General features: G+C 42.2%; 1 protein-coding gene across 5 annotated transcripts in view; it reads right to left on the reverse strand.

Annotated features, from left to right (window-relative positions):
- Positions 1 to 27,211, reverse strand: part of LOC113640495 (WD repeat containing planar cell polarity effector) — a 95,841-nt gene that overhangs the window by 22,151 nt on the left and 46,479 nt on the right. For 4 of the 5 annotated variants that reach the window (XR_007144500.1, XM_047821390.1, XM_027142976.2 and 1 more), the window contains 3 exons: positions 20,042 to 20,236; positions 11,668 to 12,258; positions 10,783 to 10,864 (listed from right to left, as the gene is read on the reverse strand). Coding sequence is in view for 4 of the 5 variants with exons in the window: in XM_047821390.1 (XP_047677346.1) it covers positions 10,783 to 10,864; positions 11,668 to 12,258; positions 20,042 to 20,236 (868 nt within the window). In the remaining variant the exon portion in view is untranslated. The remainder of the gene's footprint in view (positions 1 to 10,782; positions 10,865 to 11,667; positions 12,259 to 20,041; positions 20,237 to 27,211) is intronic. The other variant, XM_047821391.1, reaches the window with a different exon arrangement.

Genomic DNA, 27,211 nt, shown 5'->3' on the forward strand with positions numbered 1-27,211 from the left:
CACACTCGTAGTGGACACACACATACCAAAATACAGTGGTGTGAAAAAGTGTTGGCCCCCTTCCTGATTTGTTTTGTCACACTTTAATCTTTCAGATCATCAAACAAATGTAAATATTAGTCAGAGATAACACAAGTAAACACAACATGCAGTTTTTAAATGAAGGTTTTTATCATTAAGGGAAAACTAAATCCAAACCTACATGGCCCTGTGTGAAAAAGTGTTTGCCCCCCTGTTAAAACATAACTTAACTGTAGTTTATCACACCTGAGTTCATTTCTCTAGCCACACCCAGGCCTGATTACTGCCACACCTGTTAGCAATCAAGAAATCACTTAAATAAGACCTGACACAGTGAAGTAGACCAAAAGATCCTCAAAACGCTACACAGCATGCTGAGATTCAGGAACAAATGAGAAGGAAAGTAATTGAGATCTATCAGTCTGGAAAAGGTTATAAAAGGTTATAAAGCCATGTCTAAAGCTTTGTGGCCGGCTGATCAAAATTAACCCAAGAGCACAGCGAGTTCCAAGACAAAAAACGCTGCTGAGCAAAAAGAACATAAAGGATCATCTCAGATTTGACAGAAAACATCTTGATCCCCAGGACTTTTGGGAAAATACTCTGTGGTCTGACGAGACAAATGTTGAATTTTTGAAGGTGTGTGTCTCAGTACATCTGGTGTAAACGTAACACCGCATTACAGAAAACGAACATCATATCAACAGTAAAATATGGTGGTGGTAGTGTGATGGTCTGGGGCTGTTTTGCTGCTTCAGGTCCTGGAAGACTTGCTGTGATAAATGGAACCATGAATTCTGCTGTCTACCATAAAATCCTGAAGGACAGTGTGTAGCCATCTGTTCGTGACCACAAGCTTCATAATAAAAACTTCATTTATAAACTGCATGTTATGTTTATTTGTGTTATCTCTGACTGATTTACATTTTTTTTTGATGATCTGAAACATTAAAGTATGAAAAACATGCAAAAAAAAATTTTAATTAAACACCACTGTAGAAGATATGAAACATCAGGAACACACTCGTAGTGAATGCACACACACACAAGATCTGAACACATATACACAGACACATAGAAGATCTGAACCATTAGAAACACACTCCTAGTGAACACACATACTCGTAGTGAACACACACACTTGTATGCACACAAGCACACACAGAAGATCTGAAACATAAGAAACACACTCGGAGTGAACACACACTCCTAGTGACCATACATATACATGCACACACTCACAGTGAACACACATACTCGTAGTGAACACACACTCCTAGTGAACACACACATACATGCACACACTCACAGTGAACACACATAGTCGTAGTGAACACGCACACTCGTAGTAAACACACACACACACACACACACACACACACAGACACAGAAAATCTGAAACATCAGAAACATACTCGTGGTGAACACACATATACAGGCACACACTCACAGTGAACACACACTCGTAGTGAACACACATATTCAGGCACACACTCACAGTGAACACACACTCGTAGTGAACACACATATACAGGCACACACTCACAGTGAACACACACTCGTAGTGAACACACATAAACAGGCACACACTCACAGTGAACACACACTCGAAGTGAACACATATACAGGCACACACTCACAGTGAACACACACTCGTAGTGAACACACATACAGGCACACACTCACAGTGAACACACACTCGTAGTGAACACACATATACAGGCACACACTCACAGTGAACACACACTCGTAGTGAACACACATATACAGGCACACACTCGTTGAGAACACACACTCGTAGTGAACACACATATACAGGCACACACTCACAGTGAACACACACTCGTAGTGAACACACATAAACAGGCACACACTCACAGTGAACACACACTCGAAGTGAACACATATACAGGCACACACTCACAGTGAACACACACTCGTAGTGAACACACATACAGGCACACACTCACAGTGAACACACACTCGTAGTGAACACACATATACAGGCACACACTCACAGTGAACACACACTCGTAGTGAACACACATATACAGGCACACACTCGTTGAGAACACACACACTCGTAGTGAACACACATATACAGGCACACACTCACAGTGAACACACACTCGAAGTGAACACACATATACAGGCACACACTCACAGTGAACACACACTCGTAGTGAACACACATATACAGGCACACACTCACAGTGAACACACACTCGTAGTGAACACACATAAACAGGCACACACTCACAGTGAACACACACTCGAAGTGAACACATATACAGGCACACACTCACAGTGAACACACACTCGTAGTGAACACACATACAGGCACACACTCACAGTGAACACACACTCGTAGTGAACACACATATACAGGCACACACTCGTTGAGAACACACACACTCGTAGTGAACACACATATACAGGCACACACTCACAGTGAACACACACTCGAAGTGAACACACACATACAGGCACACACTCACAGTGAACACACATACTCGTAGTGAACACACATATACAGGCACACACTCGTTGAGAACACACACACTCGTAGTGAACACACATATACAGGCACACACTCACAGTGAACACACACTCGTAGTGAACACACATATACAGGCACACACTCACAGTGAACACACACTCGTAGTGAACACACATATACAGGCACACACTCGTAGTGAACACACATATACAGGCACACACTCGTAGTGAACACACACTCGTAGTGAACACACATATACAGGCACACACTCGTAGTGAACACACATACTCGTAGTGAACACACATATACATGCACACACTCGTAGTGAACACACACTCGTAGTGAACACACATATACAGGCACACACTCGTAGTGAACACACACTCGTAGTGAACACACATACTCGTAGTGAACACACATATACATGCACACACTCGTAGTGAACACACACTCGTAGTGAACACACATATACAGGCACACACTCGTAGTGAACACACATATACAGGCACACACTCGTTGAGAACACACACACTCGTAGTGAACACACATATACAGGCACACACTCACAGTGAACACACACTCGAAGTGAACACACACATACAGGCACACACTCACAGTGAACACACATACTCGTAGTGAACACACATATACAGGCACACACTCGTTGAGAACACACACACTCGTAGTGAACACACATATACAGGCACACACTCACAGTGAACACACACTCGTAGTGAACACACATATACAGGCACACACTCACAGTGAACACACACTCGTAGTGAACACACATATACAGGCACACACTCGTAGTGAACACACACTCGTAGTGAACACACATATACAGGCACACACTCACAGTGAACACACACTCGTAGTGAACACACATATACAGGCACACACTCACAGTGAACACACACTCGTAGTGAACACACATATACAGGCACACACTCGTAGTGAACACACATATACAGGCACACACTCGTAGTGAACACACATATACAGGCACACACTCGTAGTGAACACACATATACAGGCACACACTCGTAGTGAACACACATATACAGGCACACACTCGTAGTGAACACACATATACAGGCACACACTCACAGTGAACACACACTCGTAGTGAACACACATATACAGGCGCACACTCGTAGTGAACACACATACTCGTAGTGAACACACATATACATGCACACACTCGTAGTGAACACACATATACAGGCACACACTCGTAGTGAACACACACTCGTAGTGAACACACATATACAGGCACACACTCACAGCGAACATACACACTCGTAGTGTACACACATATACAGGCACACACTCGTAGTGAACACACATATACAGGCACACACTCACAGTGAACACACACTCGAACTGAACAAACACATGTATGCACACATCACATTCATAGTGAACACACACACACTCACAATGAAAACACACTCGTAGTGAACGGACATACACACACACAAACCTGTAGTGAACACACCAGCTGTAACACTTACACACACATTAATTCTACAGCAGACTGCTGCTCTAATGTTCTTCTGGATTTCTTAAAAATAACTGAATAAAAGTAACAAATCTAGATTTCATCTCCATAAATGTCAGATTCCTTCCACAGTCACATGTTTATGAGATTTCATAAAAATCTGTCTAATAATTCTACAGTCTTTTATTTCTGATCCCGGAATCTGTTCATCAGATTATTGAGTTACAGAATAAAGTGCTGAAGAGAATCACTACCTGAAACAGTGTTGTGTACACCTCACACACACCCTCAGAGAGAGAGGAAGTAGAGTGAAAGCTTCCCCTGTAAGGATCTTAATCAATAAACAAGCAAACAAACAAATAAACAAACAAATAAAGAAAAAACGCCAGAACTGAAGAACAGTAAGGAGTCTAATGAGCAGCAAAAGCCAAAGTGCAGTCACCAGTGTTTAACTCTATTGCTTTTATGTCTTAAAAGCAAACTTAAGCTGAGGTGAGTGAGTGTGTGTGTGTGTGTGTGTGTGTGTGTGTGTGTGTGTGTGTGTGTGTGTGTGTGTGTGTGTGTGTGTGTTGAGTAAGTGACAGAAGATCTTTGAAGAAATTGCTTTGACAAATCGATCCTGCAAACTCTCGCTTCACTGAGGTACATACACACACACACACACACACTCACGCACACACAGAAAGAACATTTCTTTCTCTCACACACACAGAAAACAGATCACAACACACAGAGAAAACACAACACAACACCACACACAACACACACACAAAAACACACACACACACACACACACACACACACACACACACACACACACACACACACACACACACCACAAAACATACACTCAAAGCACAACACACACACAATACAAAAGCATGCTTTAATAATGTAATGGTTGTAGCTATAGTGGACACAACTATACTTAACCTTGCCTTCCTATTAAGATCACACACACGCGCACTCACACATGTGCACACACACACGCACATGTGCACACACACACACACACATGTGCACACACACACACACACATGTGCACACACACACACACACACGCATGTGCACACACACGCATGTGCACACACACACGCACATGCACACACGCACATGCACACACGCACATGCACACATACACGCACACATACACGCACATGCACGCACATGCACACACACGCGCACATGTGCACAGACACACATGCACACGCACACGCACAAGCACATGCACACACACCCACACGCACGCACATGCACACACACACACGCACATGCGCACAGACACACATGCACACACACACGCACATGCACACACACGCACATGTGCACAGACGCACATGCACACACACGCATATGCACACACACGCATATGCACACATACACGCGCACACACGCGCACAGACACACATGCACACACACATGCACACACACGCACATGCACAAATACACGCAGATGCACACACACATACACATGCACACACACACACACATGCACACCCACCCTCATGTGAGTGAACTGGGTTTTTGGGTGGGCGAGCTGAAGGCCACGTCATTGTGTAATTGATTTCAAGGAGGAAGGCAGAACCCAATTAAAATGACAAGCCAGGCAATTAGCAGGCTGCCCCCCTGCAAAGCCCCGAGGAGATGCTAATGTGGCTAATATGCGAAGAGAGCGAGAAATTAGAGGGCACACGGACCCTGACTGTGCGTAGACGTTTATGCAAACGCAGGATGAAGAGGGAGGTGGATTAAAGAAAGGCAACACTGTCTCTGATCTCTATGCTCAAAGACGCACAAAATCAACACTATATCTTCTGTTATAAGCACTTTTGTACTGTTGTAATGCCTAATGTAGTTTCTGTCCCATTAGTGCTGCTGTGTTTCAGCACTGTGGTGTATGCTGAGCTAAAGCCTAATACTAATATAGCTGTGTGACCCCAACACCATCATGTGGTGATGTTCTAAAAATCCTGTTCGTATAACATTGTGTATAAAATGAGCTAGGTCTTATGACTACATCATTATGACACACCATTCGCTTGTGACTACATCGTTATGACACACTGTTTGCTTAGGACATCATTATAACACACCATTCTCTAATGACTACATCACAACGACACACCGTTTGCTTATAACATCATTACGACACACAGTTCTCTTGCAACGACATCATTACGACACACGGTTTGCTTATGACATCATTACGACACACAGTTCTCTTGCAACGACATCATTACGACACATGGTTTGCTTATGACATCATTATGACACACCGTTTGATTATGACATCATTATGAAACACCGTTCGCTTATGACTACATCATTATGACACGCCGTTCACTTATGTCTACATCATTATGACACACCTTTGCTTATGACTACATTATTACAAAACACTGTTTGCATATGAAATCATTGTGACACACCATTCGCTTATGACATCATTGACACACCGTTTAATTATGACATCATTATGAAACACAGTTCACTTATGACTACATCATTATGACACACAGTTCGGTTACGACTGCATCATTACGACCCACCATTTGCTTCTGACATCATTATGACACACCATTCGCTTATGACTACATCATTACAACACACCATTCGCTTATCACTACATCATTACAACACACCATTCGCTTACGACTACATCATTATGACACACCATTTGCTTATGATGTCATATGACACACCATTCATTATGACTACATCATTACAACACACCGTTCGATTACGACTACATCATTATGACACACCATTTGCTTATGGCATCATTAGGACACACTGTTCGCTCATTATTACATCATTACAACACACTGTTCGCTTATAGCTACATAACTACGACACACCGTTCGCTTATGACATCACGACACACCGTTCGCTTATGACTACATCATTACGACACACCGTTCTCTTATGACTACATCATTACGACACACCGTTCGCTTATGACATCACGACACACCGTTCGCTTATGACTACATCATTACAACACAACGTTCGCTTATGACTACATCATTACGACACACCATTCACTTATGACATCATTTTTTTTCTTTGTAACTTAACCACTTTATCGATAAACCACATATAAAGCTGATCAACTGAAATTGAAGAACGTAGTCAATAACTTATAACATGTTGTAACATGAATATAAAATCTTTAGTCTTTTTTTAAAAAAAAAACAAACTATAAATATAATCCATTGAAAAACAAAATCAGAAACACACACAAACACACACAAACACACACACAAACACACACACAAACACCCACACAAACACCCACACAAACACCCACACAAACACCCACACAAACACACACACAAACACACACACAAACAGTGTTTTATATGATGCAACTTTAATACTGCAATGCTACGCAATGTGCTTTACGATTACAACACAGTTCTCTTACAACTACATCATTAAGACTCACCGTTCGCTTATGACATCATGACACACCATTAGACACGTTTTCTTATGACTACATCATTACAACACACCGTTCGCTTATGACATCATTATGACACACCATTATGACATCATTACTTATGACATCATGACTACATCATTATGACACACCTTTCACTTATGACTACATCATTATGACACACCGTTCACTTATGACTACATCATTACGACACAACGTTTGCTTATGACTACATCATTACAATACACCGTTATGACATTACTTATGACATTATGACTACATCATTATGACACACCGTTCACTTATGACTACATCATTACAACACAATGTTTGCTTATGACTACATCATTACAATACACCGTTATGACATTATTTATTTCATTATGACTACATCATGACACACCGTTCACTTATGACTACATCATTACAACACAATGTTTGCTTATGACTACATCATTACAATACACCATTATGACATTATTTATGACATTATGACTACATTATTATGACACACCGTTCACTTATGAATACATCATTACGACACAACGTTTTCTTATGACTACATCATTACAACACACCGTTATGACATTACTTATGACATTATGACTACATCATTATGACACACCTTTCACTTATTACTACATCATTATGACACACTTTTCTCTTATTATTTCTACATAATTGCCACATTGTTCACTTATGACTACATCATTACGAAACACTGTTCGCTTATAACTACATCATAACACACCGTTCACTTATGACTACATCATTACAACACAGTTCTCTTATGACTACATCATTATGCCACACATTTCGCTTATGACTGCATCATTACAACACACAGTTCGCTCAATACTACACCATTGACACACCTTTTGATTATTACTACATCATTATGACACTCCTTTCGCTTGTTACTACATCATTACGACAGAATGTTATGACATCATTATTACACAATGTTATGACATTATGACTACATCATTACAACACACTGTTCGCTTGTTACTACATCATTATGACACTGCTCACTTATGACTACATCATTACCACACAATGTTGACATCATTACTTATGACATTATGACTACATCATTACAACACACTGTTCGCTTGTTACTACATCATTATGACACACCGTTCGCTTATGACTACATCATTACCACACAATGTTATGACATCATTACTTATGACATTTGACTACATCATTACAACACACTGTTCGCTTGTTACTACATCATTATGACACTGTTCACTTATGACTACATTATTACCACACAATGTTATGACATCATTACTTATGACATTTGACTACATCATTACAACACACTGTTCGCTTGTTACTACATCATTATGACACACCGTTCACTTATGACTACATCATTACCACACAATGTTATGACATCATTACTTATGACATTATGACTACATCATTATGACACACCGTTCGCTTATGACTACATCATTACCACACAATGTTATGACATCATTACTTATGACATTATGACTACATCATTACAACACACTGTTCGCTTGTTACTACATCATTATGACACTGTTCACTTATGACTACATCATTACCACACAATGTTATGACATCATTACTTATGACATTATGACTACATCATTATGACACACCGTTCGCTTATGACTACATCATTACAACGCACTGTTATGACATCATTACTTATGACATTATGACGACATCATTATGACACACCGTTATGACATCATTACAGCAAACCGTTTGCTTATGATTACATCATTACGACACTGTTCACTGCGTTTAAGCTGAACTTTTGCTTAGTTTTTGTTTAATATTGTTCATTTATTATGTCATGGCTTTTTTTCTTTGTAACTTAACCACTTTAGCGATAAACCACGTAAAAAGCCGATCAACTTGAAATTGAAGAACGTCAATATCTTATTACAACATGAATATAAAATCTTTAGTCTTTTGCTTCTATTTAAAAAAAAAAAAACAAGCTATAAATATAATCCATTGAAAAACCAAATCAGAAACACACACACACACACACACACACACACACACACACACACACACACACACACACACACACGAAGTGTCCAATATGATGCAACTTTAATACTGCAATGCTACGCAATTTGCTTTCCCTTTGATTAGTGCCTGTAAATTAAGCTGTTTTTTTTTTTTTCTACCCCTCCCTCTCTCATTCTGCCGTCTGTGTGAGACGACCGGCTGCATATCCGCTCGGCAGACTGCTACAACAGCAGCTGGCGTGTGCCCACCAGAGATAACTCAGAAAGAGAGAGAGAGAGAGAGAGGGAAAGGGAGAGAGAGAGAGAAATAAAGAGCGAGACATCCTCAGGAACACTGGAGTTCTGCCAAGACTTTCTTCCCCGTCGCCTGCGTGTCGCTCCCTCTATCATGTAGCCGTCCTAATGAATTAAGTCAATAAACGAAGCTGCTCGATGTGCATGACGAACATCCTGACAAACAAACAGACAAATAACTAAAGCACGCAAACAAGCGAGGCTCGTGCTCTCCTCAGAGTTATCGGTGGTGGAAGACGCACTCTTGCTTTCTTCATCTGAACCTTGGCTTGAGACCAAGACAAAACAACTACAGCTCCTTTCCTTCTCTCCATCTTTGTTTTCCTGCTGTATAACAGGACGAGTCGCTTCCTCCTCTAAAGTCACAATTAAACTACGGCCACGGTGAATTACCAAACTTTGTCTGGCTCCCTAAGGGATGTTCAGACACTGTAAATGATTTAAAATCATATAAGTGGCCTTAGGGGCAGATTCAGGGCAAATTCTAATTTCTAACTCAGATCTAAGTTTATTCTCCAGCTCAGATAAGAATCTGCACCAGGAAAACACACACACACACACACACTCACACACACACTCTCACTCACACACACTCACACACACACACACACTCTCACTCACACACACTCACACACGCACACTCTCACATGCACACTCTCACACACACACTCTCACACACACACTCTCACACGCGCACACACACACACACACACACTCTCACACACACACTCTCACACACACTCTCTCACACACACTCTCTCACACACACTCTCTCACACACACTCTCACACACTCTCCCTCACACACTCTCCCTCACACACACACACCCTCACACACACACCCTCACACACACACCCTCACACACACACCCTCACACACACACCCTCACACACACCATCACACACACCATCACACACACCTTCACACACACCTTCACACACACCTTCACACACACCTTCACACACACCCTCACACACACCCTCACACACACACTCACCTAGTCGGAGTCTCATAGCAGCCACTGGACCTCTGTGGAACCTGAGCATCAGGAGATTGTGCACTTCCAGCCCCTCTGCACCCTGGGAGTTGTACGTAGTTGAGCTTAGATAGGTTTTATTTTTAATTAATTAATAATTTATTTATTTGTTGGTTTATTTTACTCCATCCATCCATCTAGACATTCAAAATCTCATCTTCGTCTTGCTCAGCTAAATGTCTTAAACATGTAAGTGAGAGCACTTAAGAGTTTAGAGGCTAATTGTAATCATCTGTAGTTTCTGTAGTTTACAGAATTTATTAACATTTCGTTAACATTTACAGTTTAACATCAATTGTTTTCATGATTTGTATCTTAAGATGAACAACGGAGCTTTGAGAACAACGTATCTAACAATTATTATCATTTCCGTCTCACTCAAAATTGACTGCAACCAGAACTTCAGTAAAGTCTCACACACCAACGCTGATGTGATCGTAATCAATAAACATGAGCAACACTGTTATAAAGTCAGCCCTTCTGGAATAACATACATTGCATTTGGCTATAACTTCGGCCTGGCCCAGATAGCATCCCCCAGTCTTGCAGGTCAAAGATAAAACTTTAATATATCGACTTTAACTGCGAATTTTGCACTTTTACAAAATAAGAGATTTATAAATAAGAATGATATTTCTCAGCACTGTAAAAACATTCCTGTGGAACACCACTAGCATATAATTCTATTTATTTCACAAAGTCCTAATGCATTAAGAAGTAAGATTAGTCACGGTAGAATAGTCGACGTTTTTAGAATGTACATTTGCTATAGCAATCATTTATTCTGCTTTATTTAAACCTTTTTTCTGTTTCTAATCAAACCTTTTTGCAGAAATAAAACCCTACCTGTGACCCCGGTGAGTGCGCCCACTCCAGACCCTCCAACCCACTGGATATTCTCACATGCCTGGCCAGCTGCAGACTTTTGCCACTCGTTCCGACGACGTCCTCCTCGGATACGAGCTGCAGTTGGAGAGGGCTGAGTCCCAAATCAAAACACTGCAGCTCACCCTGTCCCCCGGCCACCACAATCAAGCCTCCATCAGGATGCCAGACCAGTAAAGAGGGTAGCATGGGGCAGGTAACACAAGTCTGGAGGCCGGTTTCGATGTGGACCAACACCACAGAGGAGTCCTGGAGCCCCAGCAGAAGCCAGCGCTCACTTGGGTCACGGCACCAAGACACAGGAACAGAAGATAGAGATACAGTTGTAGCTGAGAGGTGCTGCAAACGTCCACGAGCACACTCATACACACACGTTTGAGTGACATGAACCTCCTCGTGCATCCCAATGGTAGAGTGAATTTGGTCATCACGTAGCTCTGCGGTGGAGCTGTGGGCCTCCTTGTGCAGCTCCACTGTGAGTATCTGATAGGGTTGGGTCAGGCTGAAGCAACAGTCCAAAGGTTCACCACCGGTGTGTATGGAGCTCAGAACCTATACCAACAAGACAGACATGAACAAACCAAACACAAGATCTCTAACACTCATGGAATGCAAAGGTTCCTAAATGTATATCCGGTAAAGACGAAGCCAAGTCAGGAAACTAATGTTAATGACACACAAAAAAAAAGGTTTGACTGTGATAGAAACTATTCTTTACTCGTTTGTTCCACATCCTGTAATCAAGTTATTTTTCTGGTAATGCCGTGTCACTGTCTACATAAAATGAGAGCCGGTTAGATATACATGGGTGAGCATTGGTCATTTTGTAAAACTTGCATTTGACTGCAACTTTCAATTCAGAAAGTCTCTCCCAATCGTTCCTTACTGTCAGGAAGCATCTACTTTGGTGCCTGGAACTAACTAAAATAAACCTAGTAATTTCACCTGCTATTCATTCATTCATTCATTCATTCATTTTCTACCGCTTATCCGAACTTCTCGGGTCACAGGGAGCCTGTGTCTATCTCAGGTGTCATCGGGCATCAAGGCAGGATACACCTGGATGGAGTGCCAACCCATCACAGGGCACACACACACTCTCATTCACTCACACACACACACACACTACGGACAATTTTCCAGAGACCTACCATGCATGTCTTTGGACCGGGGGAAGAAACCGGAGTACCCGGAGGAAACCCCCGAGGCACGGGGAGAACATGCAAACTCCACACACACAAGGCGGAGGCAGGAATCGAACCCCCGACCCTGGAGGTGTGAGGCGGACGTGCTAACCACTAAGCCACCGTGACTCAAGTTGCTTTGGAATTCAGTGTTGTATAAAGTACTAGAAAGCAATACTTGAGTAAAAGTACAAGAATCGCACTAGAAAAAGACTTTGGTAGAAGTGAAAGTCACCTTTAGGATATTACTCAAGTAAAAGTCTTAAAGTATCTGATATTTACTGTACTTAAGTATCAAAAGTCATTTTCTGATATTTACTGTACTTAAGTATTTGAAGTAAAAGTAAAAAGTAAAATTTCAGTGATTTTCTGTAGGCATAAGAGCAGGGGCGGTTCTAGGGTTTCATCTTTAGGGGTTTTAGCCCTCAGTGAGAATTTAAAACAAGAAGAGTTTTATATTATATATTATATGACTACATAGTAAGCCAAAAGTTATGGTGTTATTAAATGGCAAAAGTGGATGCCAAAATTTTATGCATGATGTAATGATGTCAGTCGAATCAGATCAGTTCATGTATGTGTGTATTCTCTACAAACAGTGTGTCCAATGAATGCAGTCATTAATAAACTAATATTCACAAGACGAAGACCAAATCAATAAATGTTATTTTTATTTATTATTGATATTGCATTAATATTTTGTTTGTGCTATCAACTCTAGTAATAAGAATAGTGACATTTCACTGCTTTTGGTTGCCGCCGTTATAGATAAATGCCTGCGCGTCCCTGTGCGTCTCCATACAGCGTGCGGAGCGTAATACAATCTAGGAGCAGTGATTCACCAAACCTCCCTTATTGCAGTCACACACATTTCTTCTGATTTTATTTTGTAGTAACGAGTAACGAAGACGCTTAGTGTAAATATAACGGAGTAAAAGTGTACATTTTGTCTAGGAAATGTAGTGGAGGAAAAGTGAAAGTTGACATAAATTTAAATAGCGAAGTAAAATACAGATACGTGACATTTCTACTTAAGTACAGTAACGAAGTATTTTTTCTCCGTTACGTTACAACACTGATGGAATAGAATCTGATCCGGTGACTAAAGATCCAGGTTTAACTCCACCGTCCTGTTCTTCATCCACACCAAACTTGAACGTCCTCGAAGTCCATTCAGCCCTGAAACTAAAATCAGCTTCTGGTGGAAAAAATAAGGCTAAGCTTTCGAGTTCCTGAAGAACTTCCCGAAGTAGAAACGTGTCTAGGATTGCAGTTTATATGTTTATTATTAAATTATGTTCTTTTTTATCAGGGAAAGATTTTCGACGGACCGAAGTCACAGTTTTTCTGTAATATTTTCGCCTAGTACATAAATACTTCATTGTAGAAATTAGTAATCACAACCGATGACATTTCTGGTGAAACCACACGATCAACACTACAAAACTGCACCCACAGCAACACACACGCTTAGCACATCGCCTCAGTATTTTCGGAGCCAGCAGTGGAATGACAGATCCTGTTGAGAGCTTTATCACGCTTGTGAAAGTGAATAATCAGCATGCAACATTTCATCCTAACCCAAGCTCCGGTTAGCGGGCACAACCAATGATATTAGTGTCAGTGTCAAATGCTCGGCTCCGTACTCTGGCACGGGTGCTATCGCAGATACACACAGGAATTCATAAGCATATAAAATCACACACTTGGCTAAAAAGTGGGGAAGTGCTCAGGGTTTTGGTTCGGCCATTGTCAAGCGTGTGCAGTTTATTTGGTGTGTAGACAAAAGCAAGAAATACAAAAAAGGAGAACGGTTTAGAGATTGACAGAATCGGAGAGATAAGACAGTAAAAAGAGAGGGATATGTGAGAGACAGTGAGGACAGAAAGAGAATGGTAGAGAAAGAGAGAGAAACAGAGGGATAGATGTGGTTGGCAGAGGCAGTGGTGTATTTGGCAGTGCCAGCAGCAGTGACAGAATTAAGCAGGTTGCCCACAGCCTCTGTATGGAAGCAGAGGATGAGGGCTTCATTTTTGCAGCTCTTGTTTAGCCCTAATCCCTCCAGGCTGCTTCCCGATGCTCCCCAGGGGGGCCAGGAAGGAGGGTTTGGTAGGGCTGATGGGAGAATGAAGGAGTGTATGAGGGGGCAGGGGGCGGTAGTGCTGACAGCGTGGAGGGCTCCGGATATGAGCCAGAGTTCCACAGAGACAAACCTGCTGAGACACACCTGCCCCAACTACAGACTTCAGCTAACACCAGGACAACACTGAGACCTGAGGACTTGAAAAAAAAACCCCTAAAGCTAACAAGTCACTAATGTCAATACTAAAAGCAAGAAAATCGGTTCTGAGGCCAACTGGTTACTGCCGTGAAATAAGTAAACACATTAAAAGTTTCCCACCTGATTCATCCAAAATGCCCTAGTTCTGCACTTGTGTCTAATTTTCCACCCCTCTCAGTGGTCCCAGTCTAATAATTTACAATCACAGGGTCCTTTCTGGCTCTGGTTCTCCAGATTTTGTCTTCATGCCGTCTCATGGAGGTCTTTCCACTGTCACTTCTGGCTTGAAATAGTTTAACTGTAAAAATTTAAAATCAACACTCTGGTGTTACCAAATGACTACCACCAGACCAAAACCCAGACCCCACAGTATTACCCCCACACGGGATAACTTATGCCCCTTTTCCACCAAGGCACTTTGAGCCAAAGCACCGGCTCTGAACCAGCAAAAGTGGTTCTTAAGTAGCACCAAAACGTTGCTGGTCTAGACTTAAGAACTGCTTGTGTCAGGGGATGTGGGCGGGGCTGTGGGCGGGGCAACTGTTAGCACCTTTGATAATGTACCTTAAGTATACTAATGTTTAATACACTTTTACTTTACCGCAATATGATCAGTTATCAGCACACATGATAGTAGGTAGCTACATGCTAAGGCTAACGTTTTTCTGTGTTAATGATAAAATAATGTTATGTACTTTCTCCATTACAACCTCCATTTAAACAGATTACACGGAGCCGCACGTACACGTTTTATTCGCCGCGTTTGGAAGCCAATGTAGGTTCACAAAGCCATGAGCATTAACAGTAAAGCAACATCCGCCATTGCTGATGTTGTGTTTGCCGGTGCTGCGCTAACGTTGCTGTGTAACGTGACACGTATACAGTGACGTCACACTCGGCTCTGTGATGCTCTCTAACTGATGGAAAGGCAAACCGGGTCTTAGAAGGTTCGCCAGTGGAACCAACTTTGAACCAGCACCAGCGCTAACTCTGAACCAGCACCCGCTTCTTTTTGGTGGAAAAGGGGTATAAGTGATTCAGAGGGCAATCACCTTAACCAGCACTGCCTTGATGTCAACTACTCCATGGTTACTGTCCAAATATTAACCAGCCACCGAAGTGGAAGGCCACGTATCAATCCCATATGAAATACATTTTTGCTTGTCAACTTTCTCCTCACACTTTACATTCACATAGGACCATTTGCCCAATTGGCTGATGTTGTCAATCAAAGTGACAATAGAGAAGAAACTCTGTCACCACTGGGTTCCTGATCAAGAACTTTAAGCTTCAACTGCTCGATGTGGCGCTGCTGGGATTTAAACCTACAATCACCTCGACCACTAACGACTTCCCATGTGCATTTTCTCCATCACGGGAATAAAACAGTTCGGAAATCTGAAACAAGTTTATTGGCACTGAGTGCAGAAGTGATTTTCATGATCGGTGTGACAACTAGCTAGCCACTTTGCTATCTTGTCTTATGTATTGTGTATTAATGCCATAATTGGCTACATAAGCCATATTTCAAGACATCAATTCAAAAGTTAAATGTCTGTAAGCAGCTTTCCCCACCATACTGTAGCTTTGCAGTCCTGTTAAGGAAATTGCGTCAGATTGCAATTTGTCTGAAGTCAACAGTTCTGCTGACACGATCCTCTCTGTCACTCTTACATGAGTCACCAATTTTGCTCGAGCTAATAAAGCTTTGAAGTCATTTTTTTAAGATGGTGAGTGCTTCATCAGGGTAGTTCAACAAGTGCAGATTAAGTGGAACACAGGGCAAAGCCGAGGCCTGATTCCTGTGAGCAGCCCTGCCTGGTGGTAGTGTTTTAGCATCAGTACGGCGTCAGTGTTGTCCTTATGAATAGCCTGTTAGCATCAGTGAAAACGATCTAACATACTCCTGTCCAAATCCTAACCCCATTACCAGAGATAGAAGCGGCAAGACCTGCAAGGATACCCACGTGTGCTTGGTAGATTCCAGAGATCGGGGACTCGAGTCATATAACTTGACTCGAGTCAGATATATGTCGCAAATTTGAGACTTGCTTGACAAATATTAAAAAATACTCGACTTGACATTCATGACTTGAGACTTACTTGTGACTTGGACATGTGTGACTTACTCCCACCTTTGGTAGATACAGATACAGGATATCGCTTTAACAGCTAAATAATCTGTTACACAAAGTATATCAGAACATTCTAGCTCCAAGCTAGAAAAGCTAACATGCTAGGCTAACTCTGACCTGACAGGAGTGACGCTTGGTCCTGCAGCCGTAGTATAGAACCCGCGAAACACTCTTTTTTTTTTAATTATTCATTTAATTCTTAAGCTAAATACGTACAGGATGTCTCTGTGAGAACAGGGGACTATTTTTAAAGTTCTTTGCCATGAGAATACTAAAATAACCAACCAACCCACCAAACAAACAAAAAGACAAGTCAATAGATAGAGGGGCCATTCTGCGAGCCTTCTGTAAAGAGCTTTAACATCTTCACAGGGTGATCCTTCTTAACACACACAGACACACACACACACACACACACACACACCCCAAATCCCACAGCTGCTGCTGAAACAATGACAGATTCAATTTCACAAAAATAAACGAAATCTTAAGAAGGTGGGGTGAGACACAAGGGGTAAAAACAGAGAGAGAGAGAGGGGGGGGAGGGAGAGGGAAGTAACCGTGGCAAATAGGTCTGTGCTAGTTATTGGTTTCGGTGACTGGTCAAAACTATTCTTTTCTTGTCTTCCTCTCTCTTCCTCACACTTTCTTTTAGGGCTTGAAAGATAAACCCAGCCAAGTCCAGCTGAGCATCGGCCCTTGTTCACAGCAGTGGCCCTTTTTGAGCCAATTTTCCAGTTCAGAGAGCAGAGAGAGCGAGAGAGAGAGAGAGAGAGAGTGTGTATGTGGAGGTAAGAGATGATGATTGGGGCAGAATAATGAAAGCCTCTCTGGTCCACACTGCAGTCGGAGTGTGTGAACTGCACAGCCGCTTGTCGGGGTGCCATGGCTTGAAACCCAGCTGCTCTCAGCCGTCCCCTCGGTCCGCGAGCTCAACCACACCGCGCTTAATGAATACTCCTGTCCTCCTAACACAGGTTCTGAGTTAATTAGGAAAAACATGACTCGTGTCATGACAACACTTTGGTAAAGCACAATTTGCAAAATCCCCAGTTTGTAAAATTTTAGGTTTAGTAATTCTATTTATTTGTGTGTTTTCCCCCGAAGAGCACGTTATGTATTATAACAGCCGTGTTATTCGGCTCAGCCTTTAGGTCAGGTACGTATACGGTGTCTTCCGTGTTAATATGTGGAAAACCTGGCAGACGAGGAGATCAAACAAATGAAGGGAAAAGTGGTTTCAGCGAGATAAGTGCTCAAAATATCAAAAAACAACATAAACAGCATCTTACGCTCTCAACACTGTTTCATTTAAATGAGCAAATTTCAGGAACTGGGGAAATGATTAAAAATGTTAAATGTTTGCATAAATAAATATGTGTGTGTTTTTCCCCCTTGTGTGTCTCCTGGCAGTGCTTATCTTACAGGGCTCGGAATTAAGACCACATAAGGAAAAGAAAGCGCCCTTCGAAATGCTGGAGACTAAGTAGAAAATTGGCTTAGCATGCAGATAGCAAAGTTAACAAAAGGCACATATATATGAGCTTGAAGTGATTGAAGTGTGTGTGCGCGCACGCGCGAGTGTGTGCGCGAGAAGATGCGTGCGTGTTTGATTTGCCGCACGGCTCCCTGTGTAAAACTGCTAGCTTGATTTCACACTGCGGATCTGAGAATGACAACAAACACTTTAATTAGAAATGATGCAGACCAGAAACGCTTTAATGTTCTTTAACAGGGGGAAAGGAAAGGAGGGTGTGGAGGGAAACAAAATGAAAGAGAAGAAGAAGAAGAAGAAGAAAAAAAAAATATTCAAGCTAGGTGAAGGATGGAGATAAATATGGAGTACATTCCAAAAACAGAGTATCTTCATTTGCTGTTATGTTGTTGTTTTTTCTCATTTAGCTGCTTCCTTGCTATTTGTTTGCAATTTGTAACGCTTTGGTCCTGATGTTCGCTTCACACGAGCAGGGCGGCGTATGCTTGCTTAAAAAAACCAGCAAGGTGATGCGAGTTGATGCTCTCTGTACCCTTGTTTGTTTTCCCCAAAATGATTTCTGATATGTCGGCAAAACAAACTGTTGGATTTTCTTTTCTACCAAAAGTCACAAGAAAATATAATCAAAAGAACTCGAATCATTCATTCATTCATTTTCTACCTCTTATCCAAACTACTCGGGTCACAGGGAGCCTGTGCCTATCTCAGGCATCATCGGGCATCGAGGCAGGATACATCCTGGACGGAGTGCCAACCCATCACAGGGCACACACACACTCATATTCACTCACACACACACACACACTACGGACAATTTTCCAGAGATGCCAATCAACCTACCATGCATGTCTTTGGACCGGGGGAGGAAACCGGAGTACATGGAGGAAACCCCCGAGGCACAGGGAGAACATGCAAACTCCACACACACAAGGCGGAGGCGGGAATCGAACCCCCAACCCAGGAAGTGTGAGGCGAACGTGCTAACCACTAAGCCACCGTGCCCAGAACTCTAATCATTTAAAATTCAATTCTATTTGTCGAGAGCTGGATGGAACAATCGACGTTGTCGCCAAACGCCTTTATAATAAATAAGATCAAATTTAAAATGAAGATTTAGTCCTAATGAGCAAACCAGAGGTAGCTATATACATCGTCTAGTGGCAATATATTTTTTGTGCTGGTGCATTTACTAATCTCTACTAGCCTTAAAGTGAGTGAGAACTTCGGTGTGTGTATTTACCATAAGACCAGGACTTTCTGAAAAGCCCAGCAGTACCATATTGGCCCGCTCTGAGGCACTGGGAGCCGGTGACCAAGGCCACACTTCGTCATGCCCGGCTTGCCACCAGCACACACCTACGTCCTGAGCACGGCTCAGTGCCACGCGCCTGCTTGTACGACGGCCGCCTCCTCCTGCCAGCTCCAAGGATGAGACCTGGAATGGAACCAAACTCATTAAACTGAGCCAGAATTCTGTCAAGCAGAGATTACTGCAAACAAAAGTTTTATACAGCTTAATATATACAGCATTACACCAATAAAACACATGTCAAACAGTTTCTCCTGGTAATGTTAAGTGCCTATACGTACACGCACTGTCCACTTTATTAGGAACACCTGTACACCTGCACATGCAACGTCAGGATCCGTTCCTTCCAGCCAGGAATATCATGAGCACAGACTCACCCACAGTGGTCAGTTGCATATTAGGAAAATAAAATCTGATCAATTCAATTGATTCTGTGTTCATGATGGCCTAAGTGTCCTGTTCCTGCTGGCAGAAAAACACCCTGACCTGGTCTTAAATAAATAAATAAATAAATAAATAAATAAATAAATAAATAAATAAATAAATAAATAAATACACACACACACACACACACACACATATATATATATATATATGACACCACCCCGCTGCTGTGATCCCTCCACTGGCTTCCGGTAGCTGCACGCATCCGATTCAAAACACTGATGCTGGCCTACAAAGCCAAAAATGACCCATCTCCCTCTTACCTCAAAGCCCTCATCACTCCTCGCACTGCACCCCACAACCTCCCATCTACCAGCACTGCTCGACTGGTTCCACCATCTCTCAGGGTAAGAGGTAAGTATACTACAAGACTCTTCTCTGTTCTGGCACCAAGCTGGTGGAATGAACTTCCCCTAGAGGTCCGGACAGCCGAGTCACTGGCTATTTTCAAGCGGTGGTTGAAGACCTACTTATTCAGGAAACACTTCAACTAGCACTTCTTTCCTTATCTTTTGCATTTAAAAAAAAAAAACAACAATCTTTGACACTTTTTCAATGTAACTTTGAACAAATGTTTTAAACTTATGGTATCTTAAGTATGTAACCTAGTGAACGTGTCTAAAGCTACCTTAAACTAACTGCAAGTAGTGCAAAATCTAGAACAAAGTTAAGAAATCACATTACTCCCGTTTTAGAGTCGTTGCACTGGCTTCCCGTTAGGGTTAGGGTTGATTTTAAGATTCTGATGCTTACCTACGAGGCCTTACATATGGTTGGCTCCTCAATAATTGACTGAGCTTTTAATTCTTTATATTCCATCTCGTGACCTTCGTTCTTCTGAAGCTGGTATTTTAACTGTTCCTCGTTTATAATCGATGGGAGATCGGGCTTTCTCTTCCCTAGCTCCAAAACTTTGGAATTCTTTACCAAGTGATATAAGGCAAGCAAAATCTCTTGGCATTTTTAAATCTCAGCTTAAAACTTTTTTTTTAGGGTAGCTTTTAATTGACTAATTGTAATTTGACATAGTGATTATTTTATAGTCTATTTTTGTTGCTTTAATTTTAATCTTTATATTATGTGTGTATTCCCGCCTCCGCCTAGTGTGTGTGGAGTTTGCATGTTCTCCCCGTGCCTCGGGGGTTTCATCCGGGTACTCCGGTTTCCTCCCCCGGTCCAAAGACATGCCTGGTAGGTTGATTGGCATCTCTGGAAAATTGTCTGTAGTGTGTGTGTGTGTGTGAGTGAATGAGAGTGTGTGTGTGCCCTGTGATGGGTTGGCACTCCGTCCAGGGTGTATCCTGCCTTGATGCCTGATGACGCCTGAGATAGGCACAGGCTCCCTGTGACCCGAGAAGTTCGGATAAGCGGTAGAAAATGAATGAATGAATGAATGAATGAATGAATGAATGAATATTATGTGTGTATTTTTGTTGATATATTTGCTTTTGTAAAGCACTTTGAGAAGCTTTTAGATGCACTATATAAAATAAAGGTATATATATATATATATATATATATATATATATATATATATATATATATATATATATATATATATATATATCCTTCCTGACAGCTCAATTCCCCTGATCTCTCTCTTCAGCAAGACATCACCACCCACAGATCTGTCACTCATACAATGTTTTTTGTTTTTTGCACCATTCTGTGCACAGACTCACGAGGTCATAATCAGTTTCTGAAACACTTATAATACAGCACCATCCATGCCATGTTAAACTCACACTTTCTTCCCCCTTTCTAATGTTTCAGATGAAGAATTTCAGAAGCTCTTTATTTTTCGAGTCGTGCCGCTGCCACTTGATTGGCTGATTAGATAAAAGCACAAATCTGCAATTTGTGTATGTCTTCTTAATATTCTGATTCCAGTTTTCAGTATCATCATCTGTTCGACGTCGACGTTGAAGTCTTGCTCGTTCTTTAAAGCGAACGACGTTAAATCACACGGAACAGTGACGCACAAGAATACACCAGGTATTAAATTTCCAGCCTTGCCAAAAAAATAAATAAATAATAGAAAAAAATGTCTGCTGTATACATTTGAAATAAAGACTATCTGGTTCCTGATTCTGATCACATAATACCACATTATAATACAATCCCGTGTTAATGCTTCTCAACCGGCAACATGCTTTTAGGCTATTTATTTTATTTTTACATTCAAATTTCATTCATTATTAACTTCTAGGAGCGTGCGATTGTTCTTTGTTGTGTTTGGGCTGAAGGTTTGTATGCTCTGTGGGGTAAAGTCTTAACGAGATCTCTTGGTGTTAACACACAGCTAAATTCAGGCTCACAGCCTGTAGCCTGTATCCATAAACAGTCTCATGTTTAGAGATGCTAAAGGATCACGTGCTCATTGTTTTTGCCATGAATAGAAAAATGATACTGTACAGTATATTGTTAGAAAATCTACAAGTTAAACACTCACTCACTCACTCACTCACTCATTTTCTACCGCTTATCCGAACTTCTCGGGTCACGGGGAGCCTGTGCCTATCTCAGGCGTCATCGGGCATCGAGGCAGGATACACCCTGGACGGAGTGCCAACCCATCGCAGGGCACACACACCCTCATTCACTCACACACACACACTATGGACAATTTTCCAGAGATGCCAATCAACCTACCATGCATGTCTTTGGACCGGGGGAGGAAACCGGAGTACCCGGAGGAAACCCCCGAGGCACGGGGAGAACATGCAAACTCCACACACACAAGGCGGAGGCGGGAATCGAACCCCCAACCCAGGAAGTGTGAGGCGAACGTGCTAACCACTAAGCCACCGTGCCCAGAACTCTAATCATTTAAAATTCAGTTCTATTTGTCGAGAGCTGGATGTAACAATCGACGTTGTCTCCAAACGCCTTTATAATAAATAAGATCAAATTTAAAATGAAGATTTAGTCCTAATGATGACAGTCGAGAGTTTGTGATCGGCCACAAAGCGCACACACTGCTCCTGCTGCATCTCATGTGATATGGGGCAGTGGTTGCTTACGTGTTTAAGACTCTGGATTGTTGATCAGGAAGATCAGGGTTCAAGCCCCAGCACTGCCAATCTGCCACCGTTGGGCCCTTAAACAAGGCCCTTAACCCTCACTGCTCCAGGGTATCACTCTATCATGAATGACACCCTGCCCTCTGTCCCCAACCTCCAAAGCTGGGATATGTGAAGAAAGAATTTCACTGTGCTGTAATGTATGTGTGTGTAACTGTAGTCACAGGAATATCTAGATGATTTTGTTTAGCACAGTTGCTTAGTGGTTAGCACGTTCGCCTCACACCTCCAGGGTCAGGGTTCGATTCCCGCCTCCGCCTTGTGTGTGTGGAGTTTGCATGTTCTCCCCGTGCCTCGGGGGTTTCCTCCGGGTACTCCGGTTTCCTCCCCCAGTCCAAAGACATGCCTGGTAGGTTGTTTGGCATCTCTGGAAAAATTGTCCGTAGTGTGTGTGTGAGTGAATGAGAGTGTGTGTGTGCCCTGTGATGGGTTGGCACTCCGTCCAGGGTGTATCCTGCCTCGATGCCCGATGACACCTGAGATAGGCACAGGCTCCCCGTGACCCGAGAAGTTCGGATAAGCGGTAGAAAATGAGTGAATGAGAGATTACTTTTGTCAGATTAAAGTTTTTTCTGTGACCATTGTGAGTTTTTCTTTCATTGACCAAAGGGTACCAACAATTTTGTCCAAGTGTGTAAGTGACAACAATAAATAAAGGCTCCTATATCCAGATAAACACGGCAAGAAGACCGATTTGGACCTCTAGTCATACTGGTAGACAGTCGACGCTAGTTACACTGATAAACGCCATTACTATGGCAACCGGTATTAGGGACACCTACTGATGACGTCATAATCCAGCGCTAAAATCACTGTATGTGTGAACGCAACAAAGATTTATTCTAAATTTCTAACATGGAATGCTGAAATGAGCTGCGGTTAAAACAAGAAGAGACCACGAAGTAAACAAGGCTGAGTTCAACATTAAAATGATCCTTATAAAATGTTATGAAGGACCGAGGAGATGTTGTGAGAAACCGTCACAGGGTCCGGATGTCGTCTGCTGCTGGGAAGTGAAGCTGTCTACCTGCTCACTCGAGTCATAAAACAGTAACCTTCCTTCAGCCATTCATCGCCAATCAAAGGCTAGAAGACATGCAGGCATTGGGTAGAAGGATAAAGCCAGGGTGTCTGACATATCTTTACACTACAATGCCGTTCTGTTGTGAATATTGTGTTGTGAAAAATCTTTCCACATTGTCCAGCTGCTGTGATCCTTCCATTCAGCGTCGCCAGCCAAAGCCATCTCCATACGGACCGTTATAATAGCCTTATCTTTCACATTCCCAGCACAATAGAGTCTCAAAGCCCACTGCCACCTCTGTGTATGTGTGTGTGTGTGTGTGTGTGTGTGTGTGTGTGTGTGTGTGTGTGTGTGTGTGTGTACTGTATCTGGGCATTGCGCTTCAGCCAAGCCTCTGCATTATGCCTTCATTTAGACTCGTGATGATCTGCTTAACCAGGACATTTCTATTAACACACACACACACACACACACACACACACACACACACACACACACACACACACACACACCTCGGATTTGCAGAGCTGCATCTGCATATCTTATAGGACATTTCTATTAACACACACACACACACACACACACACGCATATACACACACACACACACACTGCATCTGCATATCTTATAGTTTCCGACGTAAAAGAGGTAAAACTGGTGCAAAAAATATATATTTAAAAATCTGTTAGAAAAAGAATAAAAGGTTTTAAATTACGTTCGTTTAAAATACAACTAATTATCGGTTTCTCGTCGTTCTCATTTACGCCATTTAGCAGACACCCTTATCCAGAGTGACTTACAACTGAGCAACTGAGGGTTAAGGGCCTTGCTCAGGGGCCCAGCAGTGGCAGCTTGGTGGACCTGGGGTTCGAACCCATGACCTTCTGATCAGTAGCCCAACACCTTAAACACTGAGCTACCACATCCCATCTTTATCTCATCACATCCCATCATTACCTCTCCAATTCCAATGACTGGAGTGTAAGAAAAGAGAAGGAGTAACATGGGATACATACAAAGAGTTGAACCGTAGTGAAGTCTGTTGTAGTCTGGATTCTGATTGGTCAGAAAGTTTGAGTTCATTTTCTACGACAGCGCTGTCACGAACTCGCTAATGCGTTACTTGACGGCAGGAGCGAGTATTAAATGTAACCAGAAACGGATAAAAAGTACGCCTGTTTTATTCCATAACCATCCGATAGCTTTTCTGATTATCTTTCACCACCTGAAGTATTTTATTCCTTACAGAACTGACCGACGTCGTGTCGGAAAAATCGGCAGACTGATAACCCCGAGTCTGAACTGTAGCTCGACGCAGTGGAATGAAACTGTTTTTCTCTCTCATCCTCTTCACCTCTACATCAGTTCACTTTTTCTTTTTTCTTTTCCTTTTGCCCGTTTGCTGGTCAGCAATAACAGCGATTTTTTTTGGGGGGGGGGCGATGCCTCAAGGGGTAAACACATGTAGCAAATGAACAATAATATTAGAGAAAATAAATCGCAGCTTGATGCTGATAAACAACACCTGGTTGAGGGAAACATATTTTTAATCTCTCGTCTTCCCTCGTTTCTCTCGCGGTTTTTTCTCCCCCGAACAGGCCTGTGTTTGACGGTCAGCAATAATCGAACCCACTTTCGAGAGGATTAGGCTCCAGGCTTAGGCCAGTGAAGCGGGTAGCGGACGGGGCCTCCTATGGGGCATGGGGGGGTTATACAGTGTGTTAGGGGGAGGACAGGGGTAGTTGGGGGACGATTAAGGGGTCTCGCTTATCAGAACCATGCTGCTGGAGCCAGACTCATGGTGGGAGAGATTGCTTTCATACTCGCACCACCACCACAAAGCTCATCACTAATGCGCTAAATGCGTGCGAGTTAAAGAGTCACGGCACACTCGCGCATTGTGCCCGTCTCCCCAATCAGACGCCGCCAAAGCGCGATCTCCGCCGCTCCGTTTTTAAAAATGGGGTTAATGCCTTGGACAAAAAAGCCTTTTTATTCCAGTGAGCATTTTAGACGTACACGAGAGCGAGAACGAGAAGGCGACGGAGGACAAAAAGAGAAAGGGATGCCAGAGAGCACCTGTTTTCCCTGAAGAGGAGATGGACTTGACCTCTGACCTCGCCAGGCCTCTCGCTTGGCTGCGTGTTAGCCGAACAAACGCAGGCCAAACCGTTTCACTTAGAAATTTACTTTTGGATTTTTTTTAGCGCGGAAAACGTTACGACCCGAAACGATCGGCTGCCTTTTATAGAACGGATATTCGCTTAAAATACATACAACATGTGTTTATCTCTCCAAATGTAATAAACAGAACACAAATCTGTCAGTTATATAATAATATAAACTCAACTTGTTTGGTGTTTAATACTCATTTAATCTGGTTATACTATTTAATATAAAATCAACCGATATATTTTAACAGGTAACTTTTTTATTTTCTTTTTAAAATTATTTAATAAAAATGTTTTTTTATTAATTTTTTTGTTAAAAATTTTTTTTTCAATTGATTAAAAATATAATTAATATTATTTAATACTAAAGGAACCATAT

Source organism: Tachysurus fulvidraco, chromosome 12, assembly GCF_022655615.1.
Source record: "Tachysurus fulvidraco isolate hzauxx_2018 chromosome 12, HZAU_PFXX_2.0, whole genome shotgun sequence".
Lineage (NCBI taxonomy): Eukaryota > Metazoa > Chordata > Actinopteri > Siluriformes > Bagridae > Tachysurus > Tachysurus fulvidraco.